Here is an 18,850-nt window from a genome sequence, read left to right on the forward strand (position 1 = left end):
AAGGTACCGAGAACAAGTGCCCGCCCTTAGTCCCCCCCTTCCCTCCGGGGGAGACGCCCGGAGCCATAGGGGCGCCCCAAACTCGGTGGGACTGGCGGGGCTCTTCCTTCGGACCCTCGGCTCGGAGGGGAGGGGAGAAAGGCTTCCTTGATCCCTTGAGTTCCAGTTTCCTCTGAGGGCCTTTCATTTTCCTCATCGTGCACTCAATATATATATATATATTTCGGAGATGGCGGTGACGGCGACTGGCATATATATATTATTCGTTTTGTGGTAGGCTGGAGGGAGCGGGGAAATCTGCCAGTCGCCGTCACCGCCATCTCCGAAATCTACCGGATTCCGGTGCTGTATACTGTCGTTGTCTTCTTCATAATAATAATAATAATAATAATAATAATATTTGTTGTACATCAATTAACATCAATTTACATATAACTTATAACAGTTAACTTAGTACATACAGTTCACACTACACACACTACAACATATACACACCATAAACACTAACTTCTGATTCTTCTCATTGTGCTATTTTACATTTTGTTAGTCTGTACACATTTTGTTATTATTATTTTGCTTTCCCATTTATTATCAAGAACATTTTGCTATATACTTTCTCTATATTTCAAGATTCATTCTAAGTCTGCCAGGAGATTGACATTGTCACAATAATTTTTAATAAATCTGATTTCACAATAATTTCTTTTGAAATACATATATGATGCTTCCCCATAACCCAACTTTCCGATTAAGTTGCGGGGCCTAGAAAGAGGCAACGCTGCCACAGGCTGCTTGATTGCATCTCCCTTTGAGATTTCATACCTAGTTTTGTGGGACATGAATATAGGTTGTATTTATTTTTTTAAGCCTTTTCCTCACCTTTTGGAACTTTTTTTTGGCATTTCCTTTATGTCGAGTGGAGTCTTCTCTATCTTTTGCTTAGAAATTAAATAAAGGATAACTTTGCAGGAGGTTGTAATGGATAGAGCTTCAAATAGATGTATTTCTCTTACCGTATTTGTTGATATTATTCATGTCCTCTTGGATAAAACACAATTGACAACTTGGCTAAATATTATAATTTGCAAAAATACCGGATTGTTCCATTGTCTCTGTTTATTCTGTGTGCCTTCAGTTTGCCCGCCTTCCACTCATCCTCCATGGCAGCGTGGACCCGTGAAGCAGTGCTGAACCTTTATCGTGCTCTGCTGCGTCAGGGACGTGGCCTGCGCTATACTGACCGTGATTTCTACTTCGACACAATTCGACGTGAATTCCGCAAGAACCAACAGCTTGAGCAGCTCAAAGATAAGGAGAGACAGCTGGAGAAGGGCCAGGCTTTCTTGCACTCCAAACTCGGGGGGTTGGTTTAGAGACTTCCCTTCCCCCCCCACACACACACACACCTGTTTTCTCACCACTTTCCTTTTCATCAACCCTTTTGACCATCTGGGCTAGATGGTCAATATTGGCTGTGTGGTACAAACTTGAAAGAGGAATCCCAAAAGTGTCTTGCCTAGGAGTATCCCCCATTTTTCACAGATGCAGTAAACCTCAGGTAGGTTGTTTTCCAGGCAGAAAGTGCTCTCTCACTTATTCAGAATCTTTATAAATGATTGTAGATCTGTCCTAAAGCACAACTTTGAATGTCTAAATGTAACATGACTAGGATATATGGGAGCCAGAGTAGTTCCAGAAAGCTTGCAGATCATACTGCAAGGAGTGACCTATACATTTGGTGGTAAGAACAAGAGAAATGCATAACTGCAGAGGTTGGGGAAACTCCCATCTAGCTTTTGATGGTTTTTCATAGTGAAAATATCTATTTCTGTACAATATTGTAAGGTCTTATTACAACTATTTTTTGATCTGGAAATCATTTTATGAAAACTTGAGATAATTTTGTCTTAAGTTCATTTTTAAAGAGCATACCATTTTTCATATATTCTCATTTGCCTTAGGAACTTAGTTTTATTTAGCAGTAAAAGATAGAGACTTGGGTTTGGTTGTTGAGCTGCATTCAATTCCTTATTCAGCCATGAAGTTCACTGAAAGGACTTGGGCAAATCTCAGCCTAAGCTGTGTCAGAGTTGTGCATACAAATGACTTAAGAATTGTGAAGCGTGTTATCCCATGATAAGTTTGGTAGAATGGATAATTAGGTTCTTTGTAACCACCTATGGGACAGAGTGAGATTCCAGCTTTAATTAGGAAGCACTGAGTGACAAATGGACAAAATGAAATATGTTAACAGTTGTGTTTGGTTTTTCTCTTCCCATAAAGGAGCAATGGCAGGCGCTGGAGAGCGCAAAGGAAAGAAGGATGACAATGGCATTGGCACAGCCATTGATTTTGTATTGTCCAATGCTCGACTTGTCCTGGGTGTGGGAGGTGCTGCCATGCTGGGGATTGCCACCTTGGCTGTTAAGCGGGTAAGAGTGAACATTGTGAGTGAAAGGGTGCCTAGACTTTGGGGTATGATAAAGATGCAATGGGAGTTTTCTGTCCCGTGGGTTGAAATACAGACCAAAGTGAAGGATTGACTGGTGCTCTGAAGGACCCAGTTGCAGGGATTCCAAAGAAAGATGCACAAAATACCAGAGTAATCAGTTCTAATGTTTTATTATAAGGATATATATAAGAGACATACAAGGCAACATAGAATTCCTTGCCACTACACCCCAGGATGGACGCTGAAGCAACAAGCACTACCATGCTTCGTCTCTGAGGGGCTAGTAGCTTATGTGTTACTTATACAGAAAACAAGCTATATAAACTGGCAGAAATCCAATTAATCACACTGTCTTAGGGGCCTGTTCCCCACTCACATCCATCTCTCAGATAAGTGGGTAGCTGACAGGTTTTCCCAACTAGCCAAGCCAGCAGCCAAGGCTTCAAAGCAAGCAGATAAGCTCATTTTACAGCTCACATTGATTAGTCCCATGTTTGCTTGACTACCAAGATGGAATTTACAGGCCTTCCAGGACGGTTTCACCATTGGGTTCTACACAGGGAGGCTGTGGAAATGAAATCCTTTGATTGGATCATACACTTAATTTATCGTCTCCCCACTTTATTGCTTCAGATGTATGACCGGGCAATCAGTGCTCCAGCCAGCCCCACTCGCATGAGTCAGTCAGGAAAGAGAAGCTGGGAAGAACCAAGTTGGCTTGGATCATCATCTCGGTTATTGAACCAAGATATGAAGACTAATATTAGCCGCTCTCTGCAGACCCTTCCCACTGATTCTTCAGATTTTGATATAGGTGAGGGACATCCTGTAATTCTTATGCAACTTCTTGCATAAGTTGGTAAACCTTTCACCTTTACGTGTTCTGGTGTCTAAAAACAGTTACCGGTAGTTAAGAAAGGATCTTAGTTTTGGAAGAGAGCCTATTGATCAGTAAGTCCAGCACATTCTTCTGAGGCTGAATACTGCTGACCCAATGTATTCCTGACAAGTACGGTTCTAGTGCCTTATGTGAAAATCTCCAGGGAATAAGAGCATCTTTTTCAAATCAGTCAGTTTATTTTACACTGTACTTTTAACAAAGATATTTGTGCTCAAAGCAGTTTACAGAAAACAGACTGTCCAAATCATTACAATAATCATATATATAAGAGAAATTATATCACTACATCATAACACTAACAATGTGCAGGAAAAGCACATGGGTACTTTTCAGTTTGTCCTCATAAGGAAGATTGAAGCTGGGAGGTGCGACTGTTTTTGTCAGGAAAATGACATGAATTAAAGGGTGGTGTTGCAGTCTGTTTCAAGATGCACATTGCCATTACTTTTAAAGAAAGGTTAAAAGTGTGGTCAATGATTTTTTGTCTCACATAGTTTAATCCCCAGTGTTTCCAAATTCAATACAGGTCCAATTCAGTACAGGCAATTTGTACCTAATGAGTCCTGTGTGGTGAAATATTGAGGCCTGCTGTTCTCTCTCCAACCTATCCTGGCAGATTTGATCAAATCCACAAAGCAGAAATCATCCATCAAGAAAAGCCAGGTGGAGCTGAAGAAGTCCCGCCTCCGAATGTCCTTGCAAGAGAAGCTGTTTGCGTATTACCGGAGGAAGGTGGCCATCCCAACAGAAGAGCAGGCCAAAGCCAAGCAGGCTGCTGTAGATATATGTGCAGAACTGCGTGGTTTCCTCCGTGCCAAGCTGCCAGACATGCCTCTCCGTGAAATGTACCTGAGTGGTAGCCTCTATGATGATTTGCAGGTAATTTGGATGGGTGAGAAGGTTTACATATTCTTCAATAGGCGTGATAGAGACAGAGAACAGTCAAACTTCATTGTTGCCGGTGTTTGTCTCGGCATCATGTTCTTGTGTCTAGAATTGTCTGTGGTCATATTTCTTGGCTTTTTTGTGATTTGATCTTGCATAGGAAATAATTCGTTCTCCCCAAGACTGTAAAGCACTTTCCCTCCTTTTTGCAATTTTAATGCCCTCTTTCCGACTGAGCAAGAGTCAAATCTTTCTCTATCTTTTCTCTCCCACATCTGTTCCTGCCTGTGCATGGTCCTTCTACATTATTTAGTCTCTTCTGTTCTTTTCAATATATAATGGGCATGGGAGCCATTCCTGCATGCTACCCTGATGAACATATAGCCTTTAAGTGAGCAATTCTGAATGGACGTACTTGATTCAACACTGCATCAAGACTTCTATGTGTAGTATTTTGTATTAGATAAAACTTAAATTTACACCTAATGGTGATGGTGATTTCCTTGGAGAAACGTTGTATTATGTTTCAACAAACTCAGTCAACTCAAACTTTTGGCTTTAGACAATAAAAACTTAGAAGCAGCAATATCCCAGGTTCAGTCCCTGCCACTCCAGGTAGGTCTGAGAAAGACTCCTGTGTGAAAAACCCTGGATATATTTTGCCAGTTGATGAATAAACAATTGTGAGCTAGATAGAACAATGGTCTGACTCAGTGAATGGCTCCCTGTTTTCTATTATATGCCCTTGGCTCTTTTATTGCATTCACCATAAATGTGAGCAGTTCCATTTCATTTCTTCGTTTCTTACATTCTTAGCATTCTTCTCGGGCTTTAGTTAATGTAAATGCACTCCACTTGAGGGGCTTAGGATAGGTTGCAACACATTTAAATCTATATATGACTAAATACCCAAAACATCTCAAGAAAAAAATCACACAACCTCTACAAGAATTAAAAACATCAGGTAAGCTTCACCTACATGCAAACTTATTCCTATTCACTAAAACTTAGGCAACTCCTCCATCTGTCTCTCTGGTCTGTATCCAGGGAATTCCTATCTGCAAATCATCACTGTGAGCATGTGAATGGCATAGTCAGTAAGGTGGTAGTTTCCTTCAAGCATAAACTCTGCTTTTATTTCCTTCTTACTGTTTAATTTATGAGGAACGATTTCTAATGCTGCCTCTGATACATCAGCATGTTCTAGCACGGCACCGAGCATCACAGAGATCCCAGCTCAACGTTCCTTTGCATTCCAGCCTTCCCTTAGCCAAATAGTGTGGCCTTTTAAGGGCCTTAGAAAACCTCTTCTTTTTCTCCCCCCTGGCAGGTTGTGACTGCTGATCACATCCAGCTCATGGTTCCTCTGGTGTTGGAACAGAACCTGTGGTCCTGCATTCCAGGTGAAGACACCATTATGAACATCCCTGGCTTCTGCCTGGTACGTCGGGAAAACCCAGAATACTTCCCTCGTGGTAGCAGTTACTGGGACCGCTGTGTGGTGGGGGGCTACCTTTCACCCAGGGCTGTGTCCAGCACCTTTGAGAAAGTTGTGGCAGGCTCCATCAACTGGCCAGCTATTGGGACCCTCCTAGACTATGTGATCCGTCCAGCAGCACCCTTGGAATCTCTGACGTTGGAGGTCCAGTATGAAAGAGATCGGCGTCTTTTCATAGACTTCTTGCCATCTGTGACGCTAGGTGACACTGTCTTGGTAGCCAAACCACACCGACTGGCCCAGTATGATAATCTGTGGCGGCTCAGTCTTCGGCCGGCAGAGACAGCTCGCCTGCGGGCCTTAGACCAGGCTGATTCTGGCTGCCGTTCCTTGTGCCTCAAGATCCTCAAGGCCATATGCAAGCTGAACCCGGCGTTGAGTCACCTTTCTGCCAGCCAGCTTACCAACGTCATACTGCACCTGACACAGGAGGAGACTGACTGGTCACAAGACATGCTCGCTGACCGTTTTTTGCAGGCCTTGAAAGGGCTCATTGGCTATTTAGAAGCAGGGGTCCTTCCCAATGCTTTGAATCCCAAGGTGAACTTGTTTTCAGAGCTTACTCCTGAAGAGGTGGATGAGTTGGGTTACACTCTGTACTGTTCCCTTTCGGAACCAGAGGTCCTACTGCAGACAGAATAGCTGCCTTATGCGTGAGAACAGTGTTGGAGCTTCCTGTCCACAACAGGTTCTCTCTGACACATCCTGAGTGAGATATGCATACCCTGCCCCATTCTTTTCACAAGTTCCTCCTGTTTTTCTTTCCGTTTTTATCATACCGTGAGAGCAGGAAGGTACATTAAATTTCTTGGTGCTATTAGTCCAGTTCCATTGCCCGCATAGTCATTGTCTCATGGGGCAAGAAATTATGTGGATTGGCTGCTTGGTCTATTAGAAAGTCCTTGCTGTGGTTCCAGCTGCCTGTCCCAACCCTGTGCAACCCGCTGCCCCAGTAATATGCTATGACTTGTTGCACTGAAAACTCACTCCCACCTAGGAAAGTGTGGAATTGGGCCAGTAACCTACTGCCAATTTTTGGAAACATCTAAATATGGTGATTCTGTGCCCTCTTCCCCCAAGGGATTCAGTGCCCTATTGTTGGTTTGTGTGTGGGAGTCTGGTTTTGTTCCTCTCACACCCCAAAGTGCATGGCAGTCTGGATGAAAAGTTTCAATAGAAATATTTATAGTGGAGAATGTATTTGTGTGAGCTCTGTGCATTGATTGTATTTATATTTGCCGTGGGGGGGGGTGTGTGTGTCCAGAGAGAGTTTGCACATTTGCATAGGTTCTCACCAATGTATGCCCATTTTTGGGAAACTAGGGATAAACTCTCCAGCCAATTTGATGCCCTTCAATGTACACAAATTTGGTTCTTTTATTGCATGCATGTTTGCAAAACTGGCGCTAGACCCTTAACGTGTCTAGAAGAATGTAGGGAGAGCAGTTTCCTGTATGTGGCTATCAAGAACACTTCCTACTACAAGTGGTAACTGCCCAAGAAAATGCAAACTGCTAGGGAAAACACATTATTTAGCTTTTATTTGACATAGAACAAGTAGCTCTGGAAGTAAGGTGCCATATTTTCAAATATTTCCTTTTTGAACAATCAAATTCTTGCTGAAAGCACTATGGCTGGAGTGTGCTATGAGTAGTTGAGGTTCAGACCTTCATCACCCAATTGCTAGAATTGATGGTCACTACCTTGTACCTGCCAAACTTTAGAGCCATAAAATGACTAGTCACTGGAAACAAGAGACGAAGGTTCTACAGGAAGGCAAAAGAAAGCTTGAATAAAAAGTAAAATTGTGCTTTTAATACGCTTTTTAAGAAGGTGGCACATTTCACGCTTAATCACCTTGCCCCTACTGCTTTTAAGGAGTCATCAGCTTTAATTTACACAGTGCTGCTCTGCATCTCTGGCTGCTCCATGAGATAATGGCACAGCTCAGGGAGTGGCCACTCACTCTAGCTATGTCTCCCGCTCTGCAGACATGAAATGGGCATTGACTGTGAATGTCTTATCTCTCAGGAATGTTTGGTTCTGTTATTGCTGCCATCACCAAAAAAGAAAGAAAAGTAACAGGGGGCACCCTAAGTGGTGAGATTCTTGTGTGTCGCGTCCGCGTTACAAGCACTGCTATGGTTGTGTGTAATTTTGCAGGCATGGCTCCGCTGTTTTCACATCTGAAATGCTCACCCTTGCTGCTGAAAAGGCAGCATAAATAATGAGATAATTTGTAGGTATAAGGAACAAGTGCCCTTTCCTGTTCCTTTTTTTTTTAAGGTGGTGCTTATGTTAATAAGTTACGCCTTTGGTGTGGTTCCAGAGTGGAGGCTTTAATCTATATACCAACTTAACCCGGGTAACACCCCCCCCCCCCAAACAGTTTGTCTTTTCAGTTTTGTCTGCTAGATGGTATTTGTTGCTCAGCAGAGAAACAGTGTTGCGGTTATTTAAGCCTCACCAGATTTACAGCCAAAGACTTGAAAGGTTGTGTGTGGGTGTCTGGTAATACATAGCCTGGAAAAACACCAGGTTTTTCACTCATCTCTCAGCCATCCTTCCAGTACGAGTCTTCCTGCCACCCATGCAGATATGGATGCATGCGGATTTTAGGGGATGGAGACCTTGCTATTTGAACACGAATAGATATTTTAAGAGTTGTACGAAACCCCACATTGACCTCTTCTGTGTTAATCCAGTTTCCTCTTTGCCACCATTCTGTTGCTTGTTTCAAAGTTGCAGCATGGTAGCAGGGCGATCCTGCAAGGAGAGTAGGAGGGATCTAGTTTCTCCTGCTTTTCCACTTCTCAAATGCATATCATTACATGCTCAATTAAGAAAATGAATGCTTTATTACTGACTAGGAACATAATTAATAGAAGCCTTGACCAAGACATGTTGCCATGAAGCTGAATGCGTATTGAATGTAGGCTTAGGCCAGCAAGACACACTTGTATTATTCACTTTAATCGCTTTAGCTGTTCCTTTCTCAAAAGTAATGAATTCTTTCTTTGAGGCACCTAAAAAAGGATGAGGGATTTGAGCCTATTTCTTAGTATGGTAGGTGCTCATAATTCCACAAGTAGGAAATAAGAGACCATGCTATTGACAGTCAACACAAAGTTTAAAGTGGCAATGGTTGGGAGAAGCATGTCTGGGCTATTCCTCATTTCTGTGGAAGGGGATGCATCTTGTTCAGCGTTTGGGCACTGGGCTATGCGGGACAGCTATAACAATATTGCACCAATTCTGCTATGTGATTAGATGATTCATTCTGAAGAATGTTTACACCGCCACCAGTATTCAGTAAAAATGCGTGTGTATTGGTATATTTAGGAGGGTTTGGTCTTAAGCATTTGTGGACTCCTTATGTGAAATGTCAGAACAAATTGTAGATGCCAGTAGTGTCTAGCTGCTTTCTCATATCATGGGGAATGGGGAGGCTTTGACATAAAATAAATGATTGTCATAGACCCAGAAGTCAAAGTCTGCTGCTGCATTCTTGAACCTTGGGAAAGCATCGACGTACTATCTTGATGTTTAGGTCACACCAGCTAATGTGATTTGCCCCTAAGCTGCAGGGTGGGGACCATCTATCTCAACTTGAAGGTTTTCATTGTTGTCAAACTCCACTACTGATCTTCCAAACCAGTTAAAATTCTTAATATGACAACTTAATTATGTAAATTGTAGACTTCTTCCAGTGTCAGTGTGTCCAAGATATTGAAGAGAAAGGAATGAGATACTTCAGCCTCTCTCAAGCCCTAATGCTGTGTAAGGGAGTTGGAAGAACAAGGTCTAGTGCATGGTCTGTGACTGTGTGGAAATTATGAAATAAAACAACTTTTCCACAATCGTGTGGCTGTTTTTGAAAGTCTCTACGACATAAAATGCATAGCTTTTTTCACATTCTGTATGCTGGGGGACAGGAAAATTCCTTGTGTGCTAGTTAGATTGATAAAATCTTTAAACCATCAGCTTGTAATGCCCATGGGGAGAAATGTGCTTAAGCCATGCAATAATCCATCTACAACTGCATACAGCTTTCAAATAGCACTTGGTGGTTTGTGAGCAAAATTTGGCAAGGAGTGAGCAAAAAATTATAGACTTTTCTGCAGAACATGCTGCCTCGTGTGCTTTTAAAAATTCAAATAAGGTCGTGCTATAGCTTTGCATCAACATTTTACCATATGCCTCGTGGAAGTCACTTGGAAATGCCACAAAGGATAGCTGTAAAATATTACTCCTTGGTGCAGAGGTTGCAAGAGTTGGCTTCTCACACAACTCAGTGTTCAATTTTGTTTTTTAAAGGTGCAATTCCTTAGCAAATTAGAAGTCAAGGTCTGTGTTTATAAGGAGGAGTTGAGCAGAGAACTTGGAGATCTTGGCTTTTCTGCCTAGCATGGATGCTTGTCCTCCTGTCCTTAAGATCCCTGCTTTTTATTTATTAAATTTCTATCCCACTCTTCCTCTCAAAGGAGCCTAGGGTGGTACCTCCTGCTTCCATCTTCTGTGCCCTCTTCCTGTTTTGGCTTTACCCACCAAATAGGATAATAAAAGGTTACCAGATTTCCCCCCCAAAGAATCCAGGGACACTTTTTTAAAAAAAAGAGGGAGAAAAGGTTATTTTAAAAAAGTTATTTTTAAAAAATTTAAGAATATCTTCTCTTCTGTGATCTCCTCTGTCGCACGGCCTTCCTCTGGAGCACTAGCCACCATGGAGTAGGCGCAGGTCGGGTCTGGGCTCTGCCACGTGTCCTTGCCCTCCTAGTGCCCTCCTACCTCTCGTCAGCAGCAGCGCAGCAAGGTCGGGGCTCCCCTCTTTTTTCTCCTTCCTCTTTCTCTCCTCTCCTCCTTCTCTCCTCCTTGCCCCTGCGTTGGCTCTGGTGTTTTCATGGCCCCGGAGCACAGCTGGGCAGTCAGCATGGTGGCTGGGTGCTCTCGCTCCCGACTCGATTTGGGTTGTGGGGTGTGTGTGTCAGCGGTTCCCCCAGTTGACACGCCGGGCATCCCTGGTTCCCCCTCGGCAGTGGCGCCCGCCATTTTGCCTCGCCGGAAGTCCCTATATGATATGTCTTGTGCCGTTGAACCAATCACACAACATTCATTCCCTACTAATAAATTACAACACTTAAAATATAAATCTGGGGACATTAAATGAAATCCAGGGACATTCTGGGGAAGGATTTTTTCCGGGGACAGATTTGTAAATCTGGGGACTGTCCCCAGGAAACAGGGACGTCTGATAACCATATGATAATAATAATTATCATATAAGAGTTAGTAATTATACACATTACTAACTCTTAATATAGAATTGGTGATTTCTTGACATGTAATTTGGAGTTCTTTGGCTATGGAATTCATTAGAATGCTGTGTCCCTTCTAAGTTAGCATTACTATTGAGAAATTGAGTTATTGGGAAATGGTTAAAAAAGAGAGCACAGTTGGCATGGAAGATTTCCCTCATCTCTCCCCACTTAAGATAGTGATATGGAACCCTTTCATTGGGGAGAAGTGAAAATGGCTCACTGTGATTTGAGCTGTACACTGCTGCTATACACCATGACCTGAATTTATGATAAACATTTGTGAGGTGAGTTCTGTAACTCTGCCACTGACTGCATTGTACATCATGGAGTTAAACTCCCTGAAAACCTCAGGTTTTGTTTTTAACTATCATCCTATACTTTTTGGAAGCAAGACTCATTTAGTTCAATGGGACTTGCTTGCAGGTAAGTGTGCATTGAATTGCAGCCTTAAGCAAGCTTGCAGCTCTTAGTCTTTACTGTCACTGTGGAAAGCAGAGAGAGGAATGTTGCAGCCTTAACAGGCAGTCACCATTCCTCTATAATGCCTTGCTCCCTGTAAGGCAACACAAGTTGGGAACCTGCTAGAACTATTCTTCCTAATGTTATTTGAGGGGGCAGGGTGGGAACAGAAGAGCCAAGGCATCTTAGGACTCTAGCCTTCATAATCGCATCCCCAATGTTGTATGGTATGTTAGGCACCCAAACAGCAGGCATATACAGTGTGTAGGCACTGAAAAATAAGCTGCATTATTCAATTATGGCCTGAAAGCCTCCTCTTCAAATAAGCCCATACTCATCCACCCCAAAGGGGACGCGGGTGGCGCTGTGGTTTAAACCACTGAGCCCCTTGGGCTTGCCGAACAGAAGGTCGGCGGTTCAAATCCCCGCAATGGGGTGAGCTCCCATTGCTCAGTCCTAGCTCCTGCCAACCTAGCAGTTTGAAAGCACGCCAAAAAGTGCAAGTAGATAAATAGGTACTGCTATGGTGGGAAGGCTAAATGGCGTTTCCGTGTGCTTTTCTGGTTTCCAGAAGCGGCTTAGTCATGCTGGCCACATGTCCCAGAAAAACTCTGCGGACAAACGCCGGCTCCCTCGGCCAGTAAGGCGAGATGAGCACTGCAACCCCAGAGTCGTCTGCGACTAGACTTAACTGTCAGTGGTCCTTTTCCTTTTTACATCCACCCCTATGGAAAGCAGCCCTGAACAGGAAAAAAAGGATTCCTTACACCCGATCTATAAGCTAATCAATTTACCTGGCCTAGTGAGGGACAGACTGGCCACCAGGTATGGAATATATGTTTTGAATGCATAATTTATCTTTCATTTTTTGATATCCCTTAAGTTACTGTATCACTATCAAACATCTGTGTCTGTGTGTTCAGCTTTTAACCCCACCCCATTTTCCCAAGTATCACCATCTGCATTGATGGTTCCTTTTGCCATAATTTGAGTAATAACTAAATTTGTTGAGTGGCAACTGGGACAAATGGCTTCCTTCCACCACCCTAAAATCTCCATAATAAATAAAGGAAAACAGTGTTTTTTAAAAAAACAAGGTTACTTCTATAATTTTTTTGCTTTGATATTTATATTGTGTTTTTTTAGTTGTATTTGTTATAATTTATTATGCCATGGGTCCTGCATTGGGAGAAAGGTGGATTAAAACAAATAGGGGCATTAAATTAAATAATAAACATTTTTTCTATGCTGTATGTGGGCTGCTGTGTTAACCATCTAGCAGTGGAGTAATAGCAAAGTATTGGTGCCTTTGGGCCCAGTGAGCTCACTGCAGCACAAGACTCTTCTTACGGTTGTAATTATAATATTTTCATGGTGATTCAGTGAAGAAAAATGAAACATGAAAGAGGGGGAAAGGAACATTGTATAATTCCAAGAATCGCGTGATAATATGGTTGCTCTGAACTAGTGTAGAAATGTACTGAACTATGTGTCTGAGAGTGGAGTAAACTAGCCAAGGGATCCCATTGCAACCCAGTACGACAACAATTGCATCCTTACCTGATCCCTTATTGCAGGCGTCAGCAACCTTTTCCAGCCATGGGCCGGTCCACCATCCCTCAGACCATGTACCAGTAATAACCCAGAGATGCATTTGAAATAAAAGCACACATTCTACTCATGTAAAAACACGCTGATTCCCGGACCATCCGCGAGCCGGATTGAGAAGGCGATTGGGACATATCCGGCCCACGGGCCTTAGGTTGCCTACCCTTGCCTTACTGTATTTTAAGTAACAAAATTGTAACCCTATCTGCCCATTACATTCCAATACTCATTTGCAGTTTTGACCTTTTGCTGTATTACTGGTTATGCTTCAAGGGAATGAAATGAAGCGTATCAGCTTCTAAAGAACAAGATGCAAAACAGGAGTATGTTATTTGTGTTAACCGGCTATAACTGGGCTTTCCATAGAATTTCCCTCTCTGTAGATTGAGGGGAACAATTCTGAGCACTTCTTGCATTTTCTTGAATGTAGCAATACTCCATTCCTGCCCAATGGCCAAATGTGGACTGTAGCCATAGAGTAGATGGTCATCAGAGTTTTACACAACTCTGTCCTGCGGCCCCCACCCAAGTGGAGGGAAGGGTCATAGTTCAGTGACTGAGTATCTGCTTTACATAATGTTACAGGTTCAAACCCAGGCTGCTGCCATTTGGTATGAACTATGACAAGCAGTAATGTCTACAGATGCCTAAATTCCATTTATTCAATTGGAAGTTGCTGTCGTTCAGTAGGTATCAGGCTGCCAGGCAAGGCTTAACTTCCCCCTCTCTATAGATAATAGCACGAAGTGAAAGCAGTCTTTTGCAGCAACAGAGAGGATTATTGAACACAGCACAAACATTCAGCATCCATTCTTACCGTGTAGGTGTTCCCAATTGAGTTCCTTCCACTTCCCTCTAGTTACTTCCGTCTCCTCACCACGTGATCCCTCCACCACTGAACTTTCTGGGAGGTTACCGTATCCAGACGCCTGGCTCTAGGGCTCATGGGCTGCACACTTTCTAGTGAGGGAGATCCAACCAGCTCCCTCTCTTCCTGTTCCTCTCCCCTTGGTTACTCTTCTCCCAGCTCAGCCCAACTGTCAGTTCTCGAACTGTGTCCTTCCGCAAACCATTGCTCTAGTGATACTATCCTCCTGCTCCAGAGGAACTTCAGGATCAGGCCCTTGAGCAGAGGGAGAGGGGGGCTCTCACCATTCTTCCTCAGAGCAATACCCTTCAGTCTGGTTCCTGACAGTAGGAGAACATCTGTTGTGCATGCAGAAGATCCCTGGATCTTTGAGTCAGTAAATTGTAGCACCCTTAACTACAATCATAGTAAAAATCACAGTGGCATGATAGTGCTTTAAATGCATGTTGTGAATGCCTTGGTCTTCCACCTTGTAAGGCTAATTCAAGTATGTCTGCAAACTTCTCTTATATTCCAACTCCAGATTGTTATAAACTGCAGATGGAGGGAACAAATACACCAGTGCTGGGGAACCTTTTTTCAGGCCAAGGGCCACATTCTGTTTTGGGCAACTGTCCGGAGGCCACATACCAGTGGTGGGTGGGGCCAGAGTCCAAAGTACATGGAGCAATGAAAGTGAGTTTTGCCTTTTTATAGTAGGCTAGCTTCTATACATACTCACACATCCTTCTCTAGCCTCCATCCAGGCAAGCAAGAAGCATAATCAGAGTTCAAGGGCACATCCCATCCTGGGAAAATGCTTAGGTTATGAAGCAAGGCCAGGAAGTGATGTGGCCTGGGGAGAGTCCAGCCCCTGGACCAGAGGTTTCCCATCCCTGAACTGAATTATACTGATTCCTGCTGCCCAACAGTCTCCTTGACTGAGCTGGTAAAGGTGGTCTGGAGCATGGTATTGGAGAACTCCAGGATTATTATTCTGGGGGACTTTGGTGTCCACACCAAAGTCCCTCTTAGTGAGCTAGTGTGGGACTTCATGGCCTCCATGGTAACCATAGGGTTATTTCAGTTTCTTGTCAGCTCAGCACATGGAGCAGGGCATGCCCTCAGTTTGGTATTCTGTGGGAGGGATGGTCTGGAAACAGGAGTGCTCATAAACCTGTTGTCATTGTTAAATCATTTCCTGGTAAGTGGCAAAACACCCCATGCAGGATTATATACCCCTGGGGACATAGGAAATTCAATGGATTATTGAATGCTCTGGGGAAAATTTCCAGCAACTAGAGCTGGTGGTTTGTTTGTTTGTTTGTTTGCCGTGAAATGATATGTGTTGACGTGTTGACATGACATTCAGTTTTTCTGTATCTTACATTAGAGAGAAATAAATTGTTAATTTGTGTGTTTGTAATGCTGGGTATAGATTTTGGGATGCTGTGTTCAATTCCCTCCAATTGCCAGGGACAAGTCTTTGTCCGTAAGACTAATTATAATAATCCTACAAATTTGCTGTAAGGCTGGAAAAATGTTGTTACCCACCGAGGTTAGGTACATTAGTTTCTCTGCAGAATTCTGAAAGTAATGATATTTAATGCCTAAATAGAAGACAATTCTAAAGTATCAAAACAAGAAGTTTTGAATTAATTTATTTTTGGCTCAGGGACCGGGAATTTCTTTCTGGAATCTTTCATCACCACAAAAGCTAAGGATTTATTTCCTTTGTAATGCTAGGGCAAGCCAGTTCTTTTTTTTAACTTGTGTCTTTTGTTCAGCTCCACAATGAGGTATACATTTAATTCCCATTGATTTAACTATGATTAGAATGACATTTTCATTTTAACTTGAAAAGGCATTCACTAAAGTAAGGAGGGGAATGATATGAGATCGTTTACAGCAGCCAATCATCACCCTGTGATGATGTCCACCCATTTGCCCAGCCAATCAGACATGCAGCAGATGCATCCTCCTTTATGAACTGAAAGCAGAGTTTCCTAGATTTCTGCAGTACTGAAGTGCTTTTGGGGATTCTTCTTTGGAACAGAGCAAAGGACAAAACTAAAGTAGGATTTTGTGGTTTTAGCACCCTGAATGTTAAAATATCTCACATGCTTTCTGCACAGGTATTTTCCTATCTGAAGAACTGCACATATTTACGCCAATGGTTGTTAAAGCCTAATAGGTTCTGTTGCTGTCATTTTTCAAAACCAGCAGAAGTAAAAAAAGCCAAGTACTGTATTGCTAATGTGCACCAGTGGATTCTTCAGCTAAGTTTGCATTCCCCACCCCTTTCACAGAACAGCTGCACACACACAAACTAGTTAAGGCCATGGGGCTGAACAAACACAGATACGCTTGCACCATCAAAATCAATGTGACTGGGGGCTGGTTGTAAAAATGAGTGTTTTGGCCTAGTGAAATCTATGTTTGCACATATGTAAAAATAACCTTCATGTAATCTATCGTCAACTAACCAAACTAAATTTGTAAAAAAAAAGAAAAAAGGAGAAAATCTAATGTATTTGCCAAAAGCACATATTTGGTGCAATGCAGTGCTAAATCAATTTTTTAAAAAAACTTAATCACTTGTGACCCTGAGGGGCATGGTTGTTGCTTTTTTAAATACAGTAACAATTGTCCTGCATCAGTCAATAAAATATTGTACGACCTTTTAAGCAAACAGGAGAACTGCTACTCTGTCAATGGAAAACACTGGTGCTGACGTGTCCACCTAGTGATTATTTTCCCCCTCATCAGTCTTGCGAAATGAAGTTCCTTTTTACTATATCCTGTTGAAGATTTTATTTTGAAAAGAGGAAACAGAAGCTGAACAAGGCTTATCTTGAAGAAGGAGAAAATACAGTGTATGTGTTAGAACTGGTTTATTTTTAACTAGCAATGTAACCATGGGCTTCATATTCCCAAGCAACACACAGGTTTAAGTAGCACTGGACAGGCTAAAAAGTCCAATTGTGAACATTCTTCATTTGTGAACTTGTTAAATTTGAAACACTAAAGTTTTTAGGAGCTACATAGCTTTGAGACAAGTAGTGTATTGTATTAACAGTACAACAAAGTTACAAAAATTACCAGGCCTTCAAAGCACTGCACCCAACATAAGGCATCAGCAATCTGTAAATTCATATGGATGGAATTGCAACAGTAACAACAGCCAGTTCAAGTAAAGAGTTTTCCATTCATACATCTTCAAAGATACTTTGTTAGTCCGACAGTAACTACAGTATCATATTTAGCAGAAATCAGCAACTACTGCAAGTATTCTGTGACTACCGGTATGTCTTTCCTTAGCTAACCATTATTGCTGCGCAGCTGAGTCCAGTGCTCGCTTGGTAGCTACAGCATTGTTTTATTTTTGAGAAAAAAACGGATGCCACCGTGGAATTGAGATAAAGATTTGTTGGACCAAAACTTAATCCGCACAATTATGACACTCACTATATGACCTTGAAGCTAGCCTGCCTCACAGGGACGTTGAGTAGATAAAATGGTATGGGATGACTCCACTTATGTTGCCTTCAGTCTCTTCAAGAGAGAAAAGGCAGAATACAAATGAGATCAATAAGAAAATGCAGCAGTAGTGGAAGAGGTCACAGAGCTGTATACTTTATACTACAAATCATGATTAATCCTTCTATTGTGAATGCCTTAGTACACAGATAAGTGTAGTTTTTTCATTTCGCAAAAAAGAAAATCCCAAAGACCTCCCTTTCCCTCGCTTTTCGTGGTGTTATTGATTCAGGGCTACCAGACCATACAACATGAACTTTCATGTTGATTCCCATCATGAGGGAAGGAGGAAGAAAAATTTGTGAATCACTCAGAGATACTGGCAGAAGAAAGGAAGTGGATTACCCAACACGAAAGGGGTCAAGCTACATGTTATGTTATTTTTAATTAAAAACCATACCGTATGCTTAGCACTGACGACGTTATTCTGCAGGAAAAGAAGCCAAATGGAGAGGGAAGGAAAAGGTGACCAAACAATTTATGCCATCTGCATCAGATGCTGGAAAGGATGGGGGGGTTCCCCAAATTAGAAAGCGCCCCAGAACACATACATCCCAGCACCATCTCTTTTACGCTCTCTCGTTTTGGGGAGGGCAGAAACGTGCATGGCAAGGGCAATGAACAGCTCCTTACACCTTCCCCTCTCTCGCTTATCGTCCCTGGGTGCAGAGAAGAGGATTTGGCCGACGGTGCTGACTAGAAAAACGTGCGAGCTGCGACCACAGCATAGCGATCTCATCCTTTTACCCTCCCGAGAGCTCATAGGCGCGGATCCAGTCCAGAGCACCATATACTCCCCACCATGCTGCCCTGAGAAACAGGCAGGCAGGCAAGTGCGAGGAGTCAGCATGGGCGGTTGCTGCTGCCTGAAGGCTCATCTCCCCCCCCCCCGCAGAAGGCTTTATGCCCACTTGCGCCTTCTCTGTGGGCAGCTTGGGCATTTTGAGGGAAAAGCAGCTGCGTTACACTCAATTCTTATCTCTTTCATAGTGCAGGCCGGTTCCAGGGGAGCAGCCATTTTTAGTCACTTGCCACACCGACCCAACATGGCAGCTGCTCTGGAATAGGGGGAAATAAAAGGATGGCAAAGAAGATGGAACAAGGTTCCTTTTCTTTCCTATATTCACATTCCAAAAGAAGGGAGAGGCAAGCAGCAGCGCATTAAGAAACACGCAGGAGGGGGACAACGAAAGGACGTTAGCGCCGTCCTCCAACCTGAGGCGGTTGAATTCTTAATGCGCGCGTGCGACACAGAAAATAATTCTGCTTCCCTCCCACCCCTCAACTGCCGTTCGGAACCTATTGACGCCCTTCCCGCTCTAAGCCAATGACGGTTTACAGT

At 42.9% G+C, this 18,850-nt stretch overlaps 1 protein-coding gene across 1 annotated transcript; it reads left to right on the forward strand.

Annotated features, from left to right (window-relative positions):
- Window positions 1–1,405: 1,405 nt before the first annotated feature.
- MIEF1 (mitochondrial elongation factor 1) lies at window positions 1,406–8,096 on the forward strand. Its single transcript, XM_033161571.1, has 5 exons — window positions 1,406–1,558; window positions 2,284–2,432; window positions 3,086–3,266; window positions 3,970–4,232; window positions 5,569–8,096. Exons 2-5 carry the CDS (start codon window positions 2,289–2,291, stop codon window positions 6,376–6,378), a joined length of 1,398 nt encoding a protein of 465 aa, XP_033017462.1. The 5' UTR covers window positions 1,406–1,558; window positions 2,284–2,288; the 3' UTR covers window positions 6,379–8,096.
- The last annotated feature ends 10,754 nt before the right edge of the window (window positions 8,097–18,850 follow it).

The sequence above is a fragment of the Lacerta agilis genome, chromosome 10 (assembly GCF_009819535.1).
Source record: "Lacerta agilis isolate rLacAgi1 chromosome 10, rLacAgi1.pri, whole genome shotgun sequence".
NCBI classification, from domain to species: Eukaryota; Metazoa; Chordata; class Lepidosauria; order Squamata; family Lacertidae; genus Lacerta; species Lacerta agilis.